The 21391-nt window shown below is 41.0% G+C and overlaps 1 protein-coding gene across 1 annotated transcript; it reads right to left on the bottom strand.

Moving 5' to 3' along the window:
• Nucleotides 1-9410: 9410 nt before the first annotated feature.
• LOC125550352 (peroxidase A2-like) lies at nucleotides 9411-11974 on the bottom strand. Its single transcript, XM_048713333.1, has 3 exons — nucleotides 11427-11974; nucleotides 11077-11242; nucleotides 9411-10039 (listed from the first exon to the last, which is right to left on the bottom strand). The coding sequence occupies exons 1-3, from the start codon at nucleotides 11868-11870 to the stop codon at nucleotides 9618-9620; spliced, it is 1032 nt and encodes a 343-aa protein (XP_048569290.1). The 5' UTR covers nucleotides 11871-11974; the 3' UTR covers nucleotides 9411-9617.
• Between the last annotated feature and the right edge of the window lie 9417 nt (nucleotides 11975-21391).

Genomic DNA, 21391 nt, shown 5'->3' with positions numbered 1-21391 from the left:
TACAACTCTAGCATGAATAATAAACATTTATCATGATATAAGGAAATAAATAATAACTTTATTATTGCCTCTAGGGCATATTTCCTTCAGCATCATCAATAATGTATGTGACATATCGGAATCAATAACAGGTGTAGGTGTCACAAGTTTACTCAAAACAGAAGGATAATCAAGTGCAGAGCTAGATGACAGTTCCTTACCTCCCCTCGCAGTTGAGGGAAAAATCTTGGTTCTTTGATCTTTCAAATTCCTCATAGTGATCAACAGAGATAAATCCCAAGTGACTCAAAGAATAGAGCTATGCTCCCCGGCAACGGCGCCCGAAAAAGATCTTGATAACCCACAAGTATAGGGGATCGCAACAGTTTTCGAGGGTAGAGTATTCAACCCAAATTTATTCATTCGACACAAGGGGAGCCAAAGAATATTCTCAAGTATTAGCAGCTGAGTTGTCAATTCAACCACACCTGAAAGACTTAATATCTGCAGCAAAGTATTTATAGCAAAATAGTATGGAAGTAACGGTAATAGTGGCAAAAGTAATAGTAGCAGTTTTATAACAATCGTAAGAGTGGCAACGGAAAAGTAACTTAGCAAAGATCAGTATGAAACGGTCTCGTAGGCAATGGATCAATGATGGATAATTATGTCGGATGGCATTCATCATGCAACGGTTATGAATTATAACATAGGGTGACACATAACTAGCTCCAATTCATCAATATAATGTAGGCATGTATTCTGAATATAGTCATACGTGCTTATGGAAAAGAACTTTCATGACATCTTTTGTCCTACCCTCCCATGGCAGCGGGGTCCTAATGAAAACTAAGGAATATTAAGGCCTCCTTCTAATAGAGTATCGTACCAAAGCATTAGCACTTAGTGAGTACACGAACTCCTCAAACTACGATCATCACCGGGAAGTGTCCCGACTATTGTCACTCTGGGGTTGCCGGATCATAACACATAGTAGGTGACTATATATAACTTGCAAGATAGGATCAAGAACACAAATGTATTCAGGAAAACATAATAGGTTCAGATCTGAAATCATGGCACTCGGGCCCTACTGACAAGCATTAGGCATAGCAAAGTCATAACAACATCAATCTTAGAACATAGTGGGTACTAGGGATCAAACCCTAACAAAACTAACTCGATTACATGGTAAATCTCATCCAAACCATCACCGTCCAGCAAGCCTACGATGGAATTACTCACGTACGGCGGTGAGCATCATGAAATTGGTGATGGAGGAAGGTTGGTGATGATGATGGCGACGATTTCCCCTCTCCGGAGCCCCGAACGGACTCCACATCTGGCCTCCCGATGAAGAACATGGGATGACGGCGGCTCCGTATCATAAAACGCGATTAATCATTCTCTCTGATTTTTTTCTCCCTGAACATGAATAAATGGAGTTGGAGTTGAGGTCGATGGAGGTCTTTGGGACCCACAAGACTGGAGGGCGAGCCCTAGGGGGGTGGGGGCGTCCCCCACCCTTTTGGACAGGGTGTGGGTCCCCTTTGGTTGATTCTTTCGCCAATATTTTTTATTTATTACAAAAATAATCTTCGTGAAATTTCAGGTCATTTCGAGAATTTTTATTTCTGCGCAAAAATAACACCATGGCAATTCTGCTGAAAACAGAATCAGTCCGGGTTAGTTCTATTCAAATCATGCAAAATAGAGTCCAAAACAAGGGCAATACACTTTGGAAAAGTAGATACGATGAAGACGTATCACTCGCCTCCGATTCGCTACTTCCACTACGTTTGCGTAGCCTTCATCATCACCATGTCCCAGTCCAGCGCCGACCGTCTCGCCGCCGAGAAGCTTGAGGCCGACAAGAAGGCCGCCGAGGACGCCACTGCTGCCGCCATCGCCGCGGCGGCTTCTGCATGGCCTACTGGAGGGTATAACGCGTTTAGCCTTTCCTGATTATTTTCGTATTAACAGTACTAGCATTATGTGTAGATCCGTCTACTGTTTGCGTAGTACGTGCTTGTTTAGATGAGTATCAGTATGTCGTTAATTCTGTCAATGCCATGCTAGTCATCTATTTATGGATTAAATTGGTCGAAAAATTGCCTATTTACTTAGCATGTACATTACCGGTTACAAAGTTGGCTATAGATGACATGGCAACCCCTTATAGCCAATTGTTAGTTGTAGTACTAACCATGCTCTTAGTCGGATTTAGCTTTGACCACGAGTACAAGGGTCATCGCCTCCTCCTGCCGTATATGCTCCTTGCCACCAAATGCCGTGTCTTGTCCGGATCAGGCGTTGGCGACGGCAGAAGAATCCTCAAATTCCATCTCGTGGAGGAGTTGGTATGTGGTCCTGGGCACCACACGCACGCCATAACACCACATATCTTAGCATCAATAGAGAAGTCGGACGCCGTCATAAGCGTGGACACATCACCATAGTGCCAACCGACATAAACAAGGCCCCTGGACGAACCGGAGCGAGAAGAGGTGAACCTCATGGTGGCGGCCAGTGCTTCAGGCAACAACTAATGATGGCATGGCCACGTGGAAGAACCGGGGCTGGCCGAGGTGGCCCTGCTGGTAGAGACTTGTGGGCCAGATGACAGTAGGCCGTGACATTACCTTGAGGAAGAATCGTAGTTGGTGGATGTGACCCTCCTTATGGCGGTCGGCGGACCATGTGGCGACAGTGGCATTCCACAGTCGGCCCACATCACGACCCAGGTTGTCTTCCTGGAAGGCGAGCCGATGCCCACGGCCGCAACACTCGACCTCCGCCACGACGACGCCTGACGCTACAGAGAAGAAGCCGGGAGGCGGGCAACAAGAATATGAGATCTATACGGTTGTACGGGGGGTGACACGATGGTGGCCAATAGTGCGCGCCCCTCACTCTATCATCTCCCCATTTGCTCGATCGTTCGACTGTTGACTTTTCTAAAAAAAAAAATGGGTTTTTTTAATTTTTAAATGTTTATGAGTTTTAAAAAATGTTCATATTTTAACCTTTTTACAATTTTTTAGTTAATTAAAAAGAGCAAGAACTTCAAAAATGTTTGAGATAGGTGTTCTGTATAAATGCCTCGCCATATTATTAAGTATTCTCCTTTAGTTTTTTTATCTATCTAGAAGTGGAGTAAAATAAACTGGTTGATGGCTAATGATCATATGTCTGTAATGCATTTGCCTCAAAAGAAATGTTTGTAATGCAATATACATCCCAGAATAGGTCCTATTCTTGTACCATTTCAAGATAGTCGATAGCTATTCACAGCTACCATCTTAACACCAAAGAAGAGTTTGACTAAATGATTTATTTCAAGTTCAAGCATTTGAAAATATTCACGCTTTTGGAAAAAATAGGTGGGTTCAAAAAATTGTTCACGAATTTAAGAAAATATTCCCAGGTTTGAAAAAGTTTGTCGGTTTCAAAAAAAGTTGGCGTATTTGAAAAAAAGGTTCACGAATATGGAATTTCTTTGCTCATTTGACAACTGAACATGAATTTTGAAGAGTTTGCAAATTTGAAAATGTTTTATATTTGAAAAATGATCCCAAAATGAAAAACTGGATTATTTTTTCAAGAAAGGATGAAAAACAAAAAGGGTATTAAAATAATAATAATAATAATAATAATAAATATATAAAACCAGATAAACTGGTAGAAAACCCTAACTGAAAAACCTAGAAAATAGCTGAATGTAAGCTTCTAAAATAGCTCCCCGCAAAAAGAAGAAGAAGAAGAAGTAAGCTTCTTTTTTAGGGGAACAAAAAGTAAAGCTTCTTGTAGCTCCCAAAACCTAAACTAGCAGAAGATTCTATGGGCCGGCCCAATCGGGGATACAACCATTTTCAAATTCACGAACATTTGATTTACAAATTCGTGAATATTTATTTAACTCGTGAACATTTTCAGAATTCATGTACATTTTACAAAAATGCGCGGATATTTCTCAAAATTGTGAAAACAGTTTTTGAAACACATAAACATTGTATGAATCGGCGAACCTTTTTTGAAATTTGGGAATATTTTTAAGATCATGACATTTTATTGAATTCATATGCATTTTATCATTTTTTTATTTTTCAAAATGAACATTTTTATATAATCATGAGTCCTTTTAAATAAATAAAAGAAAATACAATAAAAACGAATTTTAATAAAAAAAACAGGGGGTGGCACATGGGCAGTCGGAAAAGGGAGCGCGCGTACACGTATCCCCCCCCCCCCCATCCCACCTCGGTACGCCAAGTCCTTTATATAGGAATGTCTGATTCTTTTGTTAGATCGGTTTTTTTACTTTTCTTCTTCTGTTTGTTTCCCATTTTTCCTTTTAAATTTTGAGATTATCTTTTGAACTTTGTGAACATTTTCAAAGCCTGGATTATTTTTTGTATTAGTGAACAATTTCTGAAATTAGTGAACAATTGCTTAATTTACAAACATATTTTCCAGATCTGCGAGAATTTTTTGATTTTGCAAAAAATTGTAGAAATTCTTGGAAATATTTTAAAACTCGCGAGTTTTTTTGGAAATCAAGAATCGTTTTTGAAATTCAGGAACATTTTTTGAATATGGTCATAAGTTTTTCGAAATTCACAATTTGTTTTGAGATCCTAAATTATGTGAAGGAATTAAAAATCAAAACATACATGAACAAATTTTAAACCAAAAAAACGAGATATAAAAAAACAGGCGTTTCCCACCTGAAACATGGATCGTTCCAAAAACTACCGCGGGGAAGCGGGGGTGCGCGTTTCCTCACTATTCAGCTCGTAGGTCGCTGAATAGGAGCACGCTAGTTGCGAGTCATATTAGTCTTTTAGTTACACCGTGGCGCAAATTCGCCGACCCAATACGGGCTGCGAGGGTCTTTTTTTCAGTTGTTTTTATTGTTCTATTTACTGTTTTACACTGGATTTCTTTGGCTTTCTATTCTTTTATTCAGTTGTTACGTTTCTTCTTCTTATTTTTTTCCCATTGGCTTTCTTTGTTTCTTTCTTTGGTGTTCATCGGTTTTCTTTTGTTTTCCTTCTTTTAACACAAGTCTATTTCTTTAATACACATAGTACAATTTTTGTATACTTCAGGAACATTTTAATTACAAGTTTAATACATTCTTAAATATATGTTATGATGTCCACTTTTATCATACGCATCTTACATTTTTCATATACATCTTTTTTGTATACATGTAATATTTTTCAAATACATGATTTTTTTTCAAATACATGTTTTCACCATTTTTGATATACTTGTCAATTTATTTGAAATACACGTTGAATCAAATTTTGGAATGATACAAATTTTTTTTAAACCGTGTCATTATTGTTTTCATTGTATTAGCATTTTATGAAGTTTCATATACATATTTTTGAAACTCGTGAACATTTTCTTGAATGGTACAAAATACTTTTTTACTTGCATGGATATTTTTACATTGTGTAATTTTTTCAAAATCTCATGTACATTTTTTGAATCACGTGAATATTTTGGTCCAATATATTTTTAGAATAGTACACATACTTTCCTAAAGTTTAGTGAACATTTTTTCATTGCATGAATAGTTTTTAGATATGCCATGAACAATTTTGAAAAGTTAACTAAATGTTTTTTCATAATAAATCTATTCAGTTTTTTAATGCAAACAAGTAAAAGGAAGAAGAAGAAGAAAACACGTGTTTAACGTCAGCGTGATGAAACGACGACTACTATGCCGACCTAGTATGGACTCCCTGTAGCCGAGCTTCGCTTCGATCTCACTACAGGCGAGATATAGACTTGCCCGGACGTTATAAGCGCCAAATATGAAATGACAGTGTAACTAGTACTCCCTTCGTTTCGAATTACTTGTTTTAGATTTATGTAGATACGGAGGTATCTAACACTAAAATGAGTCTGGATACATCTATATTTAAACAAATTCAAAACAAATAATTCGGAACGGAGGGAATATTATGGAGCACGGCCCAGTAGCCATGAAATCCTATCAAAAGAAGGGTCTCGAACCGGAAAACCAATTCGGCTCCTAGGTGCACATTCTCCGGCGTGCGAAAATAATTTTAGAAATGTCAAGAAAATCTCAACAAGAATTTTATGCGCTCTTAGTCACACTCAAATGCTACTTGCAAACTTTTAGGCAGAAAGGTTAAGCATTTTGATCTGTGCAAAAAACAAAAAACAAATCAAACCCCAAATGTCATCCCTAAATTTGTTTGCTTTTTCACTGACGAAAAACCTTCTACTTTTCCCGCAATATGATCTTTCATTGAGTCTAATCTTGTAGAAAATTTTCATTTGTCTCTATAAATCCTGCAATATAGTTCATGTATCTTTTTCCTGTGGTGCAACAAAACAACTTTTAGAACGTATTTATGCGTTTCAAATTTCTGTTGGATTCAACAAGTAAAGACATCTAATCCCTACGTTTATCTATTCACATATTTTCGAAATCCTTTGAGCGCCTCTTTGATTCGTAGAAAAAGTGGAGGCAAAAAATTAGAATTTTTCTTTTCATGTGACTATTTGTCCATTTGGTTCAAAAGAAAGGAGAAAAAGAGAGGAAAATTTCCTCTGTTCTAGGTAAAAGAAAACAAAGACAATCTACAATTCAGTTGGAAGTGAATAAAATCCACAAAACCACCAGATTCATGTTACACAATGCAAGAAAAAAAACATCAATTTACAAAATATTGCAGTATGCACCGCACCGAAAAATTGATAGTGGCAAAAAATACTAATGGTAGATGCCGAGCATTTGGATGACATCACTAATCGGTCGGGCCCACCCATTGGGTTGAGTTGTCAGAAAGAAAATACCACGTAGACAAATTGGACTTAGTCTTCTTCTTCTTTCGCCTCTTCTCTGACCTTAGGCATTTCATCAACCACCATATATGGGCGCAACAAGAAGTCGCCGACACCTCCCCCGCGCCGAAGAGTCTTGGCCGCCGCACGGAGGACGTGGATTTTTTGAGCTCGGGCTCCTGGACACCTCCTATCCTTACCCTCCAATATAGTTTTGAGATCCGTGATAGACAACTAATATACTACATGAAAATTTCTCTTTTTTGTTTCTTCCAAATAATCAAACATTGCAAGGTAATAAAACATTCTTACTACAATATGAGAAAAAACTTACAGACTTCTTTGTCTGACATAAATACACAAAATGAGATTTTCTTGACTCAAAAATGTTATTTTTAGTGTTTATGATGCACGAAAATAAGCAGAGTTTTTTCTCACATTCTAGTTAGAATGTATTATTGTGCTGCAAAGTTTGAAGTTCATATGTTGGTTTATATGAAGAAACAAAAAAGATAAAAGTGTTGTCACGAATGGCCATGCAGAAATTGATGGCTAGATAAAGAGGTGCACCTAAGCCTAAGCTCCACTACCTCCGTCATTGTTTATTTGTCCTCTTAGTATTATGAGCAATATTTCGACCATAGATTAAATTATCAAAATTTAATGAATGTCACAGAAATAGTATCATTGAAAAACTATGTTCAAATACGAATTCAATGATAATAATATTTTATAACATGCATTAATATTTTGTCAGTTAAATCTATGGTTAAATTTTGACATTGAATACGAGGATGAACAATAAATCAATACGGAGGTAGTACTAACATATTTTTGGGAGCCGGGATGCCTAAGAAGAACCCCGCCATGGCCAAGCTCTACTGCTTCTAGGGCAGGGGCGACGCCCGCGAGGGCATACGGGCTGTCGGTGCTGAAGGCGTGGCTGCTGGCCGCCGGACGGGGGTGACGCCCACGCGCGCCACCCATGAGCTGGGAGCGCAACTGCCGGGGGCCGCGGCGGGGGCGGTGCTAATGGGCACGGTCGTGGGCACGCTGGAGTCGTCCGTGGGGGCCGTGGCGGCCAGGCCCCACTGCATGACGCATACCCAGCTTGGCCTTTAGCCTCTTTCCGCACAAGCTAGGGCCTCCAACCGACCCAACAATGACGTTCTTCTCATATACAATGCAACTAGTTTGGACGCGGAGTTTCTGCACCCGAGCTCAAATGAGCTTAGGTAAACGGTAAAATTGAAACAAAATCAGAAAAAAATAAAAAAAAATCAATTTTTTTGGGAAAAACATTGACAAAAGTTTTAAGTGCTTGCAAAATTCATCTTGCAATCACATTCCTAGAAGGCGTGGCAAAAAAACAAAAAACAAAATCGGTACTATGAAAATGCTACTTTCAAAAGCATTTTTGAAGCATTGAATTTGTTTTTTTCCACCCCTTACAAGAATGTGATTCCATGATGAATTTTTGCAAGCACTTAGAACTTTTGTCAATATTTCTCCCATTTTTTTGAATTTTTTCTTAAAAAATCAATTTTACTGTTCACCGAGCTTGTTTGACCTCGGGAGCAGAAAGGTACTTTCGTACTAGTTTTTGGTTTAATCGAACTAGCAAATCAATCCATCTCCCACAGCTGACCCAACAATGGCGTTCTTCTCGATCTGACCCATCTCCACAGAGTAAATCAATCCAGGAGGAGAGCATGGTCATGGTACATGGTATCGTGGAAGCTCTCCGTCTCCATCATCCACATCCGCTGCCGAAAGTTGTGTCAGTGTGCACCGACGCCGGGTCCCAGATGACGCATGTGAGCTCGACCGCACAGATGGCTGCTGCTCTTGGCCCTCTGTTGCGAGGTCTTAGTTGAGCGCGTAGCGCGGAGCGATGGTTGAATGCGAGCGGCGGATCCCTGCTCCGGGACGATGTCGACCACGTTGATGTTGTGGTCCGTGTCGCCGCCGCGTGCTGTGCGTGCTACCACCGCGCGCGGTGGTCTCCGGAGCTGCTGCGCCCGGGCGTTGTTCGTGTCCTGGCCGTTTCGTGACCTTCTTCTGCGTTAACCATGTGTTTGATAAAATGCCAGACAGAAAGGAGGAAGAAGAAGACCAAAAGTCCAAGTGTCCACGTGGCGTTTTTATTCTGCCAACTCAGCCAGACAGGCGGTCCCGGCCAATTAATGACGTCATCAAATTCATGCACCACAGGGAAAGTTACCTGCCGTCAAGTTTGGATTTTTGTCATTAGTGCCAAAAATATATTCCTACAAATCAAGCACCATAGTTTATAGATCTTGGTCATCTAACAAAGGAATCCACGTGATAAGTTACCTGCCGTCAAGTTTGGATTTTTGTTAGTGATTTTTTGCGACAAAGGCTGCCGCCCCCACAAGGATCATCAATCCTCACAACCAGTTGCCAAAAGTATTGCGCACAGTGGGATATAAATTTGAAGGTAGTTGAACAATAGATCACACCACACGGCCAAGCTTGCACTCAAAAAACCACCCGGCTCCACTTGGTCGCCGAGCTTCACATCATATATTCATATTCGTGTGGTAAGAATCAAACACTTTTCCACTGTGTGAACGAAAACATTAAAATGACTTTTTACACTTTATTCCACGTCCGACAACAAGCATGCATGCACGAAATGTTTACATTTGGTTGACACACATACCAATTATTGTTGAAAAATAAGAGATGAATTCATCCTTACGTCCATGACGTCCATGATCACACGCACATCTCCCATGCCACACCCACACTTGTATTGTATATCCGCACGTGGTGTTCCCCTAACCTCAATTGACGAATGCACAACGCTTCCGGACTTCTCCCTTGGAGGGGTCCTTTATCACCCTGATGTTCCCCATCTTGATCATGGAATGCGCAAAGGCCTTGAAGAATGCGTCCTGGCTGCCTGCGAACCGGTCGATGATCGGCGCCGTCGTCCCTACTGCGAGTGGGTGTGACTTGAGTATCTGGTCGGACTGGAGGAAGCCGCGGTTCACCTCGAGGTTCGTGAAGTAGTTCTTGTCGAACTTGTCGGGTGTTGTCGGGTCGAGGTCGTTCAGGGAACCCACGGGTCCGTTCCTTGGGCATCGCTGGGACAAGAAAGCCCTGTAGCCTGCATTGAGGGTCGGGTCAGGCCGGTTCGTGCCACTGAAGTTGTACAGTCTGTCGGTGACAAACTGGCATTGCACGCGGCCGAAAGTGTGGGCGCCTACACATTTGAAACAAATATAAGGTTCACATTGGACATGAGACAATGAACATATATAACAATTTCCTCGACTTATAAATCAATATTTAAACTTGAGGTTTCTTGTGAAGTTTTTATGATAAGATATTTCTTAAGTTTTATCAACATATTTATAAAGCTTTCATCATCAATAGTGAAGGTAAAGGTACATAAAGGAGAGGCTGGAGGCAGTAGTAGTAGCAGCAGCAGCAGCAGTAGTAGTAGTAGTGCATATGTTCCCTAATGAACAGTAAATTCAAAACAAACGGTAAATAAAATTTCAAAATTAAGATTTTTCGTAGATGTTCTTGTCAGTACAACAAGTGTGCTTACCAATTTTCATGCGAAACAGGATGACGATGCTTTGTTGGTGAAAAAAAACAAAAAATAAGTGTAGCATTTGTCATTCGACTTGTTTGCACAGATCAAAATACTTAAGCTTCCATATATATATATGGGATCGCGCTATTCGTCACCCTGGAAGAGGAATAGTTATTCTTCACCCCTCTCTATTTTACTATCAATGCACCGTAATTTTACATTCTGTAAGTTTTATCTTATTTCCGACGCAAAAAGAGACCGTAAGAAAATATATAATCGCCGTAAAAAATATTTTATATTATGTAAAATTACAAACGTAAAAACATAGTCTAAAATACACATAAACTGCAAATTTTCTTGTCTTATGACCTATATTTTTATTTTCTTATGTCAAATTTTACGTAGTGAATCAATAGAAATGTAACTATTTGAATTCGAAACGTAATTTAATTATGAAATGATCGTAAGATTACCTCGGATGAAGAATAACTTATTCTGCACCCTGAGTGATGAATAGTAACACTATATATATATATATATATATATATATATATATATATATATATATTTAAAGACATTTGCAAAAAAACATTTTTGGTGTGCAGGAGCATACGCTCACAATAGCCGAATTGGATTTCCGCAGAGTATCAAGAGTCTATGTAGTTTTCGATGTTGTGCTTGTGCGCGAGCTCGATTACCAGAGAGAGCGACGAGGTCGGTAGTATCGTCGAGCGTGGCCGTTCTGAACTTTTCTTTCAGAGTGTTGAGGGGGTCGAATGGGCCTGGTAGTTCCCCGGCTGCGGTAAAGTTGGACGTGAAGCCATCCAGCCTCCCCAGCAAAACGCTCCACCCGGGTCCTCCGGACTGCATATAAATGCCAAATTAGCAGCCAGTCGAATTGCTCGTATAGTTGCATGCATGCATGTGTCCTTTGTTTGTGCAACCGTGAAGCTACGCAGAACCTACCTACCAATCATGCACCTAGTGAGCTAGCTGGGTAGTTTGATTCACTGTACGTGACGTGACGTAACTGGGTGGTAGCACGTACCAGCTGGACCGATATCTCGGAGGCGATGGCGAGGATGTCGGCGCAGGAGACGACGCCGGGGCAGGCGGCCTCGAGGGCGGCCTTGGCGGCGTCGACGACGCTGTAGCCGCGCGCCGAGCCCTTGTTGGGAATGGCGTCCTGCTCCGTCTCCATCCCGTTGAAGGTGTTCAGCAGCAGCGAGCCGTCGCAGCCCTGCACGAAGCAGTCGTGGAAGTGGAGCCGGATCAGGCTGGCGAAGATGCGAGGGTCCGACTTGTGCGCCTGCACCAGCACCCCCTGCACGATCTTGTACGCGTCCGGGCACGTGCAGTCGTAGTAGTCCACGCACAGGTCCGCTGCCGCCGCCGCCGCCCCGCCGGCGTGGAGGAGGCAGACGGCCGCCAGCAGCGCGGCCAAGGTGGCGGCGCCGCGGAGGGCGACTGGGGAGGAGGAAGGAGAAGCCATGTTGCTAAGAGGCTGATGAAGTGATGAACACTGTGAGGAAACGGGAGCTGGATTTATAGGCCAAGTTCTAACTCGATGGTTTTAACATGCATGCATGCATTCTCGAGGTTGTTTCGTTTTACGTAAGTATACTTTGGCGGGGTAGGATAGAGTTTTGAATGGATGGATAGATGCGCTCCAACCCCAATCGACAACTTGCAGAAGAGTGAGCAATCAGTTGAGCTCTCCGTGGACTACTTTTCAAACTTGTTCACGATACTTTCTTTGATGTTTCCGATTGAATGAGTGAGCGTGACTGAATATTGTCTCTAGCTATAGCTAGTCTCACATGCTTGTAAACGTATGTGCCGCGTGTCTGCGGTTCAGTCATGTGTTGGGTGGTGTATCGTGTTCAAGAAGTGTCGAGATGAAGAAACATTGTTCAAGTAGTGGCGAGATTTAGAAACATTGTTTTCGGATTTCTATATATATCGAATCACAGCTATGCTTCTGCCCGCCCGGGTAAATATATGTTACTTTCTCCGATCTAAATTAATTGTCGCAGATCTAGTACAACTTTTGAATCGGAGGGAGTAGCTAGTTTGGACTTTGGAGCACTAGTACATATTTATGGTTTATTTTTCTCCGAAGCCTATGCCTGAATCATATGTGTATGTACTACCTCCGTCCTGGTTTATAAGTCCCCTTTGTATTTTATGTCAAATTTTGACTAAAAATTTAACTAACGAAGCATTAATGCATGTCACCAAAAAATATATCGTTAAGTTCGTATTAAAATATAGTTTCCAATTATATTATTTTTATGACATGCATTAACATTTTTTTAATTAAATTTAAGGTCAAAAACTGACACAGAATACAAAGGAAACTAATAAACCAGGATGAAGGTAGTAGTTCATGTATCTTATCTGTCAAGTAGCTTCAAAATCATTTGAAGGTTATCTTCAGAGATACATGATGGGTCCGTATGTGGTGCTTTTTGCAACATCCGGAGGATCACGGGCCTATGGCCTTTGGGTGGAGCTGATGAAAGATGATAGTACGGGATACGTCCAACCACTTTGGATGACACTAGTAATTAATATGTTGTGTTTAAGTCGTCATGTAAACCAAATCTTGTTATCTTAGACCTTGTTTTCGCTTTGTAATATATGTTTGGATGTTTTCTATTCCCTCCATTCACAAATATAAGATGTCCTAACTTTGTTTCGAATCCGATGTATGTAGAGTTATGAGTGTGGTGTTTCAGCTCCCGGGTGCCCCTACACCCTCTATAGACAGTATACTAAAGAAAAATAGAATTTTTTTGAAACTTTCCAACATCAAATATGATCAAACTTTGTAGGTGCTTGCAAGTTTTCATGCAAAAAAATAAAATAAAATCAAGGAGCTCTACACAAGAAAAAGATCTCAATGCTTGAAGTTTTGAGCACTTTTAGCACTGAAATCTGAAACTCGCGATATTCGAGGAGCTGTACATGATATTTTGTTATGGAAACTTGCAAGCACCTACAAAGTTTGACCATATTTGATGTCGCAAAGTTTCAGATTTTTTTGAATTTTTTCTGTTTTCTTGAATTACTGTACAGAGGGTTTAAGGGCACCCGGGAGCTATCACACCTTTCTCGTAGAGTTATAGACACGTTTTAGTGTGTTTGTTCATTTATTTCACTATTTCAACCCGTATGTAGTTCATATTAAAATATTCAAAACACCATATATTTGTTAGCGGAGAGAATACGATATTTTGATAAATATAGCTATGTGCATGGAATGGCAGAGAGGCCGATGGTTAACCTCCCTTTTGAAAAAAAAGTCCATCTCATGGACAACCAGAGGCAGGGATGTCTTACCAGATTGTTCCTCTTCCTTACCATTAATATCTCATCAACCAACAGACTGAATGTGACTGCAATTCTTGAGGGAATGTGACGGCATCAACATTCACATATATTGGATATTCCAAACCCAATCAGTACCTTTCGTCAAGACAGAAGATCGGTGTGAGCTGTATATATAGACGAAACTTCCTTCCTTCTCCATGCGATGACGACGGCTGTCTTCCCATCCATACATGCAACGTCCATGTTATTGTGCTAACATGATTACAACTAACTTTAGGAGCTTTCACCACTAGTATTTCGTTCACAAATACATCGTCCTAAGAGACATGCATGCAGTATAACTTAGTGTGATCGTTTCATAATTTAGTGCAAATATTTTTCTTTTAAAGTCAAACCTCACGACTTTGATCAAGTTTGAGGAGAAAGACATTTACATCTACTATGTCAAACATATGTCAACAGGTTTAAACATCTTATAATATTGAACGGAAGGAATATATATGCATGCATAAGTACATGACACTTGGTACGTGAGCTACAATTACATTGTTGTCGTGTGAGTGGATGACACATGCTAGGGACCAACGTATGAATGCCATCCATGTCTGGCCGGAGAGATGGAGTGCACGCATAACATTGCTATCGTGAAGTAGAGCTGTAACCGTAGCATTAAGGCTCGCTGGCATCGTTGGCACATCTGAGTACACGATCAATCTCATCATCTTTTGTACTGTTTCATCTAACATCAATGATTTGAGGCTGCTTTGTACACGACGGAGTGCAGACAAACAACTAAAAGGGCAATTTATTTATGGTTCACGAGGTCACGTAAAGCTGTAGTTATCTGAGTAGTAGAATCATACTGCCAGTCAGTTTGGTTGTTGGTCATGTTGATTGTGAGAAAGAAAGTATTGTCGGTCATGGTCGGTACCAAAACTAGCGAGCCACTGGTTACCCCGGTTCACGATATTGTTTTCATGTACTCGCTCCATCCTAAAAATAAGTGTCTTTAATCTTAGTACACGATCTTGAGACTAGACCATGGCTTATGTTAGGAAATCCGAATCAATCCAGAGGCTCCTGCCTAGTGGCTTGTAAGCCTTTAGTAGACCTACTAAGGTGTAATGTTTTTCTCTTCTTATAACAATCAAGAGGATGTATGAACTTGGGATGGAAGAAGCTGATTGCAGCCAAGGCTAGGATGTGTGCGACCTAGCTGCGAGGGTGGTTGGTGGATAATAGTACCTACAATACAATTCGAGTGATAATCAATCTATGGTATCATTAAAATATATAATATGATTCACCTATGAGCTCGGTACAAGGGACAAGCTCACATTTGGTATCAAAGCCTTCTCGTCCTAGGCCACATCATCAAATATCCTAATCAGAAATCGCTTGTGCCAGCAAGGGATGTGAACTCACACCCGAGGCGAAGACTATCTACAATCTCCTCGAGGGCGATCTCTCACATAATTAACATGCACTAGTAGAAAAAGGGCCTGCAGTCCCGGCTCTTGAACCGGGACTAAAGGGTCGGTACTAATGCCCTGACCCTTTAGTCCCGGTTCAAACCAGAACCGGGACTAAAGGCCCTCCACGTGGCCGCTGCCTGGAGGTCCACCTTTAGTCCCGGTTGGTAACACCAACCGGTACTAAAGGTAATTTTCTGATTTTTTTTGAAAATTTTTTATTTTCAAATTTCTGATTTATTTTAACCTCTAATCTCTAATCACCCCTCTCATCACTGCTCAATTTAATCTCTAATCACCCCTCATCATTCCAAATCATCTAACTTCCCGGACGGTCACCCATCCTCCCACTCCCCTAGCCTGAGCACGCTTAACTTCCAGGTTCTATTCTCCCTCGTTTCCAAGTCTGCACTCGTTGTTTTCCTGACAATAGTAAGATGTTAATCCTATTAACCCTCAGGATTTTAGGTTGAGCATGAAGTCACACATTTCACTGTTTGAATTTGAAACTATTGTTCTAACAAACAATAATTATTTAGTAACACTAATATTTCTTGAATAAGTAGTTTGACCATTGTTTGACCACAGTTTGACCATAGTTTGACCAGATTTGACCAAAATTCAAAAAAACTGAAATAATTATTTAATAACACTAATATTCTTGAATAATTATTTAGTAACACTAATACTTCTTGAATAAGTAGTTTGACCATAGTTTGACCAGATTTAATGAAAATTTAAAAAAAACTGAAATTTGAGCATAACTTTTTTTCCTTTTGGAATTTGAGGATTCTACAAATTTGCAAACAGGCCGTAGGCCCTCTCCATTGGATGTAACTTTTCGAGTAGATGATTTTTCATATAAAAAATTTTTAATCCGAGTTCGTATGCAAAAGTTATGCCCATTTTACAAATTCCAGAGAGATTTTGTAAATAAAGTCGAAATTCATATTTGTAAATTTTCTCAACAACTAGACCATATATCACATGAGGAACTTATTTTATTTTATTTTTTGACATTTCCATCATTTTCTTTTGTTTTTTTCTAAAACTGAAAAGGCGGTCCACGGGGAGGGGGGGGGGAGTTTGAAAATTGGACCTTTAGTACCGGTTCGTGCCATGAACTGGTACTAATGCCTCAAAGGCCATTACTCCCGGTTGGTGGCACCAACCGGTACTAAAGGTTAGACCTTTAGTCCCGGTTGGTGCCACCAACCGAGACTAATGGGCATCGCACCCTTTAGTCCCGGTTCGTGGCATGAACCGAGACTAAAGGGCCCAGGTGAACCGAGACTAATGCCTTAGCCGCACGAACCGGGACTAATGCACCCATTGGTCCCGGTTCTGGACTGAACCGGGACTAATGGGGTTACCTAGCCTGGACCAAAGCCCCCTTTTTCTACTAGTGATGGACCGAAGGTTCAAGGATCACTGAGATGGCATGATCAAGGTCGTGCACAAGATGATAAATGTGGCAGGCAAGCTGGATGCCATCATCAGATCGATTTGGGACGAGCTCGGTGTAAACACGGGGAAAATCCGGTTGGATCTTGACAAGGTGCCGAGAACTGCCAAGGCGTGAAGTCAATGAATACGATGATGTCACACATAAACTCTTGGAGCAACTTTTTGGCCCCATTGATGACTCTAGCGCCAAGAAGGAACATCAGGGAAGGCAGATAACACTTATTTCCCTCCTCTGGCCAAACATGTGGATGTCACAAAAGAAATCCACTCTGCTACACATGTTTGTTAGATTGCATGATTTACTATTACTTTTAGTATGGGTTCTTGGTTTGAACTTCCCCGTTTTGACGGCACCAATTCGATGCTATGGCAAGCCCATTTGAAGATTATTTCCTGATGTGGGCAAGGCCTTGGAACATGTGGATTTCCATTACTTGTTAGTTTTATGGTGTTACAAAGCATTGGATAAGTCAGTGCAATACAGTGTCTCAGTGCCAATTGGGAGGGATTATGTCATCTACTGCAAAGCCAATTCAACCGTAACCAACAAGGGATCTTGACTCCTCATTTGTTCCATATTTCTAAGACTTCGATAGGATTATGTGGACCGTTTTTATAATTGTATGCGCAACAAACTGCCTATGAACCAGCTCCTGGTCTACTTCACTACAACATGTGCTTCCCCGATGGTATCAAGCTCGTAGTGCAAGTTCTATATATACATAACCCCCAAGACTTAGATTCAACCGTACGAGCTCATATTGCTTCATAAGGAATTGGGAGAAGAATGACAATCAATAGCACACATAAGCTCATAGCTACCCCCTTCCGTTACCTCATGACCTACAACCACGAGCATCTGAAGAGTGCAAAACTCCATCATACCATGAGCTTATAGGAAACCGTGTGGTCTTTATTTTGTTTGTGACGTGAAATGAGCTAGAGATCATTAGTGAAAGCTTTCAGTTCATCTATAGTTGTGCAAGAGATGATTGATCACTATTTTAGTTTGTCATATGCATCTTCTGAATTATCTAAGAGTGAACATCTCAACCCTTGATTCTTTATGTGCAACTGCTCTAGGTTACGATCAGTTAGCACCTATGTACAAATGCAAGGCCATTCTCTTTACTTCTTGGCCGACTCTAGCATAACATATTTGGCTCTGCTAACTCATCTTTGAGGAATCCAGACTATCAAACCCTTGATAGCTACTATCACCGGAGGATCTCAACTTAGTGCAAAAATCATGTTCAACACTACACTTGCACTTGTGCTAGTCACTCCCACAACACTAACTTTCGACTTGTAACCCTTGGTGCTTATGAGGCTATTATTATCCTCGACTGGTTTCTTGTCCACTGCACAATGCAGGTTGATAGGTTGCTGAGATGGGTTGTGTTTCATTACAAGGAGGGTTCATCACCTAAAAATCATGTTTCTCTAACTATTATGTCCATCAATCCTCTTACTTCTTATGGATCACCACACATTCCTACTTCTCTACAACTGATATTAGACAAGCATTTTGAGGTGTTAGCTACTCCCCAGGCCCCCCCTTCAAGGCGTAGAGCCACTTGCTGTCAGATCCTATAGAGTGTCAGCACATTTGAAAGATAAAAATGAAGCACAAGTTGGTTAGTTGCTAAAACATGTTTCTCATCTCTTGTTTATATTGGCCAAAAAGAACGAATGTAGTTAGAGAATGGCAGATGACTAGATGTATTTAAGTGCTAGCTCTTATTGTCAAAGGCAAATACCCATCGCCAGTCATAGATGATTTGTTAGATGAGCTATCTGGAGTTGCATGGTTCTCTAAACTTGACTTGAAAGCTGGCTACTATCAGATTCGTTCGGCCCTGGAGAAGAATACAAAACAACATTTCAAACAATAAATAAACATTAAAAATTTAGAGTGATGGATTTGCTTTAATATGTGCACCGGGCACAAAAATATTTTCGATGACGTTGAAACGTGCAATTTAGCATGTGAGGTTTTATGTTGCAATGGTCAGACAATCCATATGTTGCATTTAAGGGAGATCCAACAAGGAGAGAAGCGACCGATCTACTTTCCCTGCTTGGTTGACGGGAACTGATGCCCTGCTTTAGTGTGTGAAATCACTTCATTTTCATGGAATTCGTGTTAGTATTATCGTGAGTTCACCAATACTATCATGTAGGACACATGGTTATTCAATTTTTTTGCATCTATTTTCTCCATAAAGTTAGAGTGATTCGAATTTATATAATTAATGGTTGGTATTGCTTGATTCAATCACATATATACCAAGCCACTCCTAAGTTGCGCGAGCATTTTTTAGATAGAAGGTGCAAGGGGCGCTCGACTTTAAATTAATAAAGCCAACTACAAGTACAAATTCTTACAACGAAATAACAAGTTTCGATCAACATAGGCATGGGATAGAGCTCGAATAAACTGAAAGAACTAAGTTAGGCTTCATCCTAATCACTTCAATTGATGGTGTGGAGACGTTTGATAGCACGATGAACTCGAGTGCCACCTTCATTGTCCTGACTTTTCTCTAGAGGGCTCCATTGACCACTGCTAAAAGAATAAAGACCATTTGAATATGTAATTAGCTGAAAGAATAAAGAGCATGAGTTTGTATGAGCATTACCATGAAAAAATAATCCTACGATCCAGTAAAATTCCAATTAAATGTCCGATGCTTTCAACATCACACAGTTTTTGCCGCAAAAATTGAGCACATTGTTTAGTTGTATAGATACTTTTCCAGATTGTGGAGTCCAACTTTTCTAACTTTGTCTAGTAATTGTAGAAGTGCATGCTCTAGCCAATGCAACTTAAAGACCGATCTGATGGAAGAGACTAGGCAACACATTATACGTCAACACTCCCCCTCACGTGTGGCTCCCTCGGGCCTAAACGTGGACCAAAAATGGGCTACAATTTAATTGCGCCAGCCGGGTCTTAAACTCAAGACCTTTTGGCTCTGATACCATGTAGAAGTGCATGCTCTAGCCAATGCAACTAAAAGACCGATCTGATGGAAGGGACTAGGTAGCACATTATACGTTAACAGTAATAATAGATGCAAACAAAAAATTGTTGGAAAAAACTCCGCTAGATTTGCCATGAAAAATATTTTTCTATAAGGTTCTGTATTAATGCATGCTTAGAAATAGTTGTGAAAGATATGTACCTAACAACAAAGTACGGTGCATTTCTTCATTTTTAGCCAGCTTTTGATTCTAGTTTAGAGAACCATGCAACTCCATATATGAGACAGACCTTACCTAATCTGGAGTTGCATGGTACTCCCTCCGTCCTAAAATTCTTGTCTTAAATTTGTCTAGATACGGATGTATCTAACACTAAAATGTAACTAGATACATCCGTATTTAGACAAATTTAAGACAAGAATTTTGGGACGGAGGGAGTACTACATGAGACTATGCGAACATATCTATATCTATAAAAAGAAACATGTCTATATCTATACCTAATAATAAAGTATGGTGTGTTTCTTTGATTTTTTTGTCCGTTCATGCTATTTACCCTTATAGTTCGACAAAATTACATCACATTGCCACCATCAATTGAAAAAATTGGTTCGCTGCCTCACGGGCGCTACCATTGCGATCATCCACATGCATGTGCCTCACTCGTTCGCCCAACCACATAGTTATTGGGGAACGCAGTAATTTCAAAAAAATTCCTACGCACACGCAAGATTCATCTAGGTGATGCATAGCAACGAGAGAGGAGAGAGTTGTCTACATACCCTTGTAGACTGTAAGTGGAAGCGTTATGACAATGCGGTTGATGTAGTCGTATGTCTTCATGATCCGACCGATCCTAGCACCGAAGGTACGGCACCTCCGCAATCTGCACACGTTAAGCTCGGTGACGTCCCACGAACTCTAGATCTAGTTGAGGTCGAGGGAGAGTTTCGTCAGCACGACGGCGTGATGACGGTGATGATGAAGTTACCGACACAGGGCTTCGCCTAAGCTCTACAATGATATGGCCGAGGTGGAAATCTATGGAGGGGGGCACCACACACGGCTAAACAATCAACTTATGTGTCTATGGGGTGCTCCCCTCCCCCGTATATAAAGGAGTGGCGGAGGGGGAGGGCTCTCCCTCTCATGGCGCGCCCTAGGGGGAGTCCTACTCCCGGTGGGAGTAGGATCCCCCCTTCCCTTGTTGGAGTAGGAGAGAAAGGAAGGGGGGCCGGCCCCCACCCAATTTGGATTGGGCTTGGGGGGCATGCCCTTCACCTTGGCTGCCTCCTCCTCTCTCCCACTAAGGCCCAATAAGGCCCATACACTCCCCGAGGGGTTCCAGTAACCCCTCGGTACTCCGATAAATGCCCGAACTCACCTGGAACCATTCCGATGTCCAAACATACCCTTCCAATATATCGATATTTATGTCTCAACCATTTCGAGACTCCTCGTCATGTCCGTGATCATATTCGGGACTCCGAACTACCTTCGGTACATCAAAACACATAAACTCGTAATACCGATCATCACCGAACGTTAAGCGTGCGGACCCTACGGGTTCGAGAACTATGTAGACATGACCGAGACTCATCTCCAGTCAATAACCAATAGTGGAACCTGGATGCTCATATTGGTTCCTACATATTCTATGGAGATCTTTATCGGTCAAACAACATAACAACATACGTTGTTCCCTTTGTCATCGGTATGTTACTTGCCCGAGATTTGATCGTCGGTATCT

This window comes from Triticum urartu, chromosome 1 (assembly GCF_003073215.2).
Source record: "Triticum urartu cultivar G1812 chromosome 1, Tu2.1, whole genome shotgun sequence".
In the NCBI taxonomy this organism is placed as follows: Eukaryota; Viridiplantae; Streptophyta; class Magnoliopsida; order Poales; family Poaceae; genus Triticum; species Triticum urartu.
This window is presented reverse-complemented; position numbering and strand designations above follow the sequence as displayed.

Coding starts and splice junctions, on each gene's coding strand:
- LOC125550352 (XM_048713333.1), bottom strand. CDS start 11,870: ATGGCTTCTCCTTCCTCCTCCCCAGTCGCCCTCCGCGGCGCCGCCACC. Junction 11,243..11,426: donor CCGAGATATCGGTCCAGCTG/GTACGTGCTACC, acceptor ATTTATATGCAG/TCCGGAGGACCCGGGTGGAG. Junction 10,040..11,076: donor CGACCTCGTCGCTCTCTCTG/GTAATCGAGCTC, acceptor TCAAATGTGTAG/GCGCCCACACTTTCGGCCGC.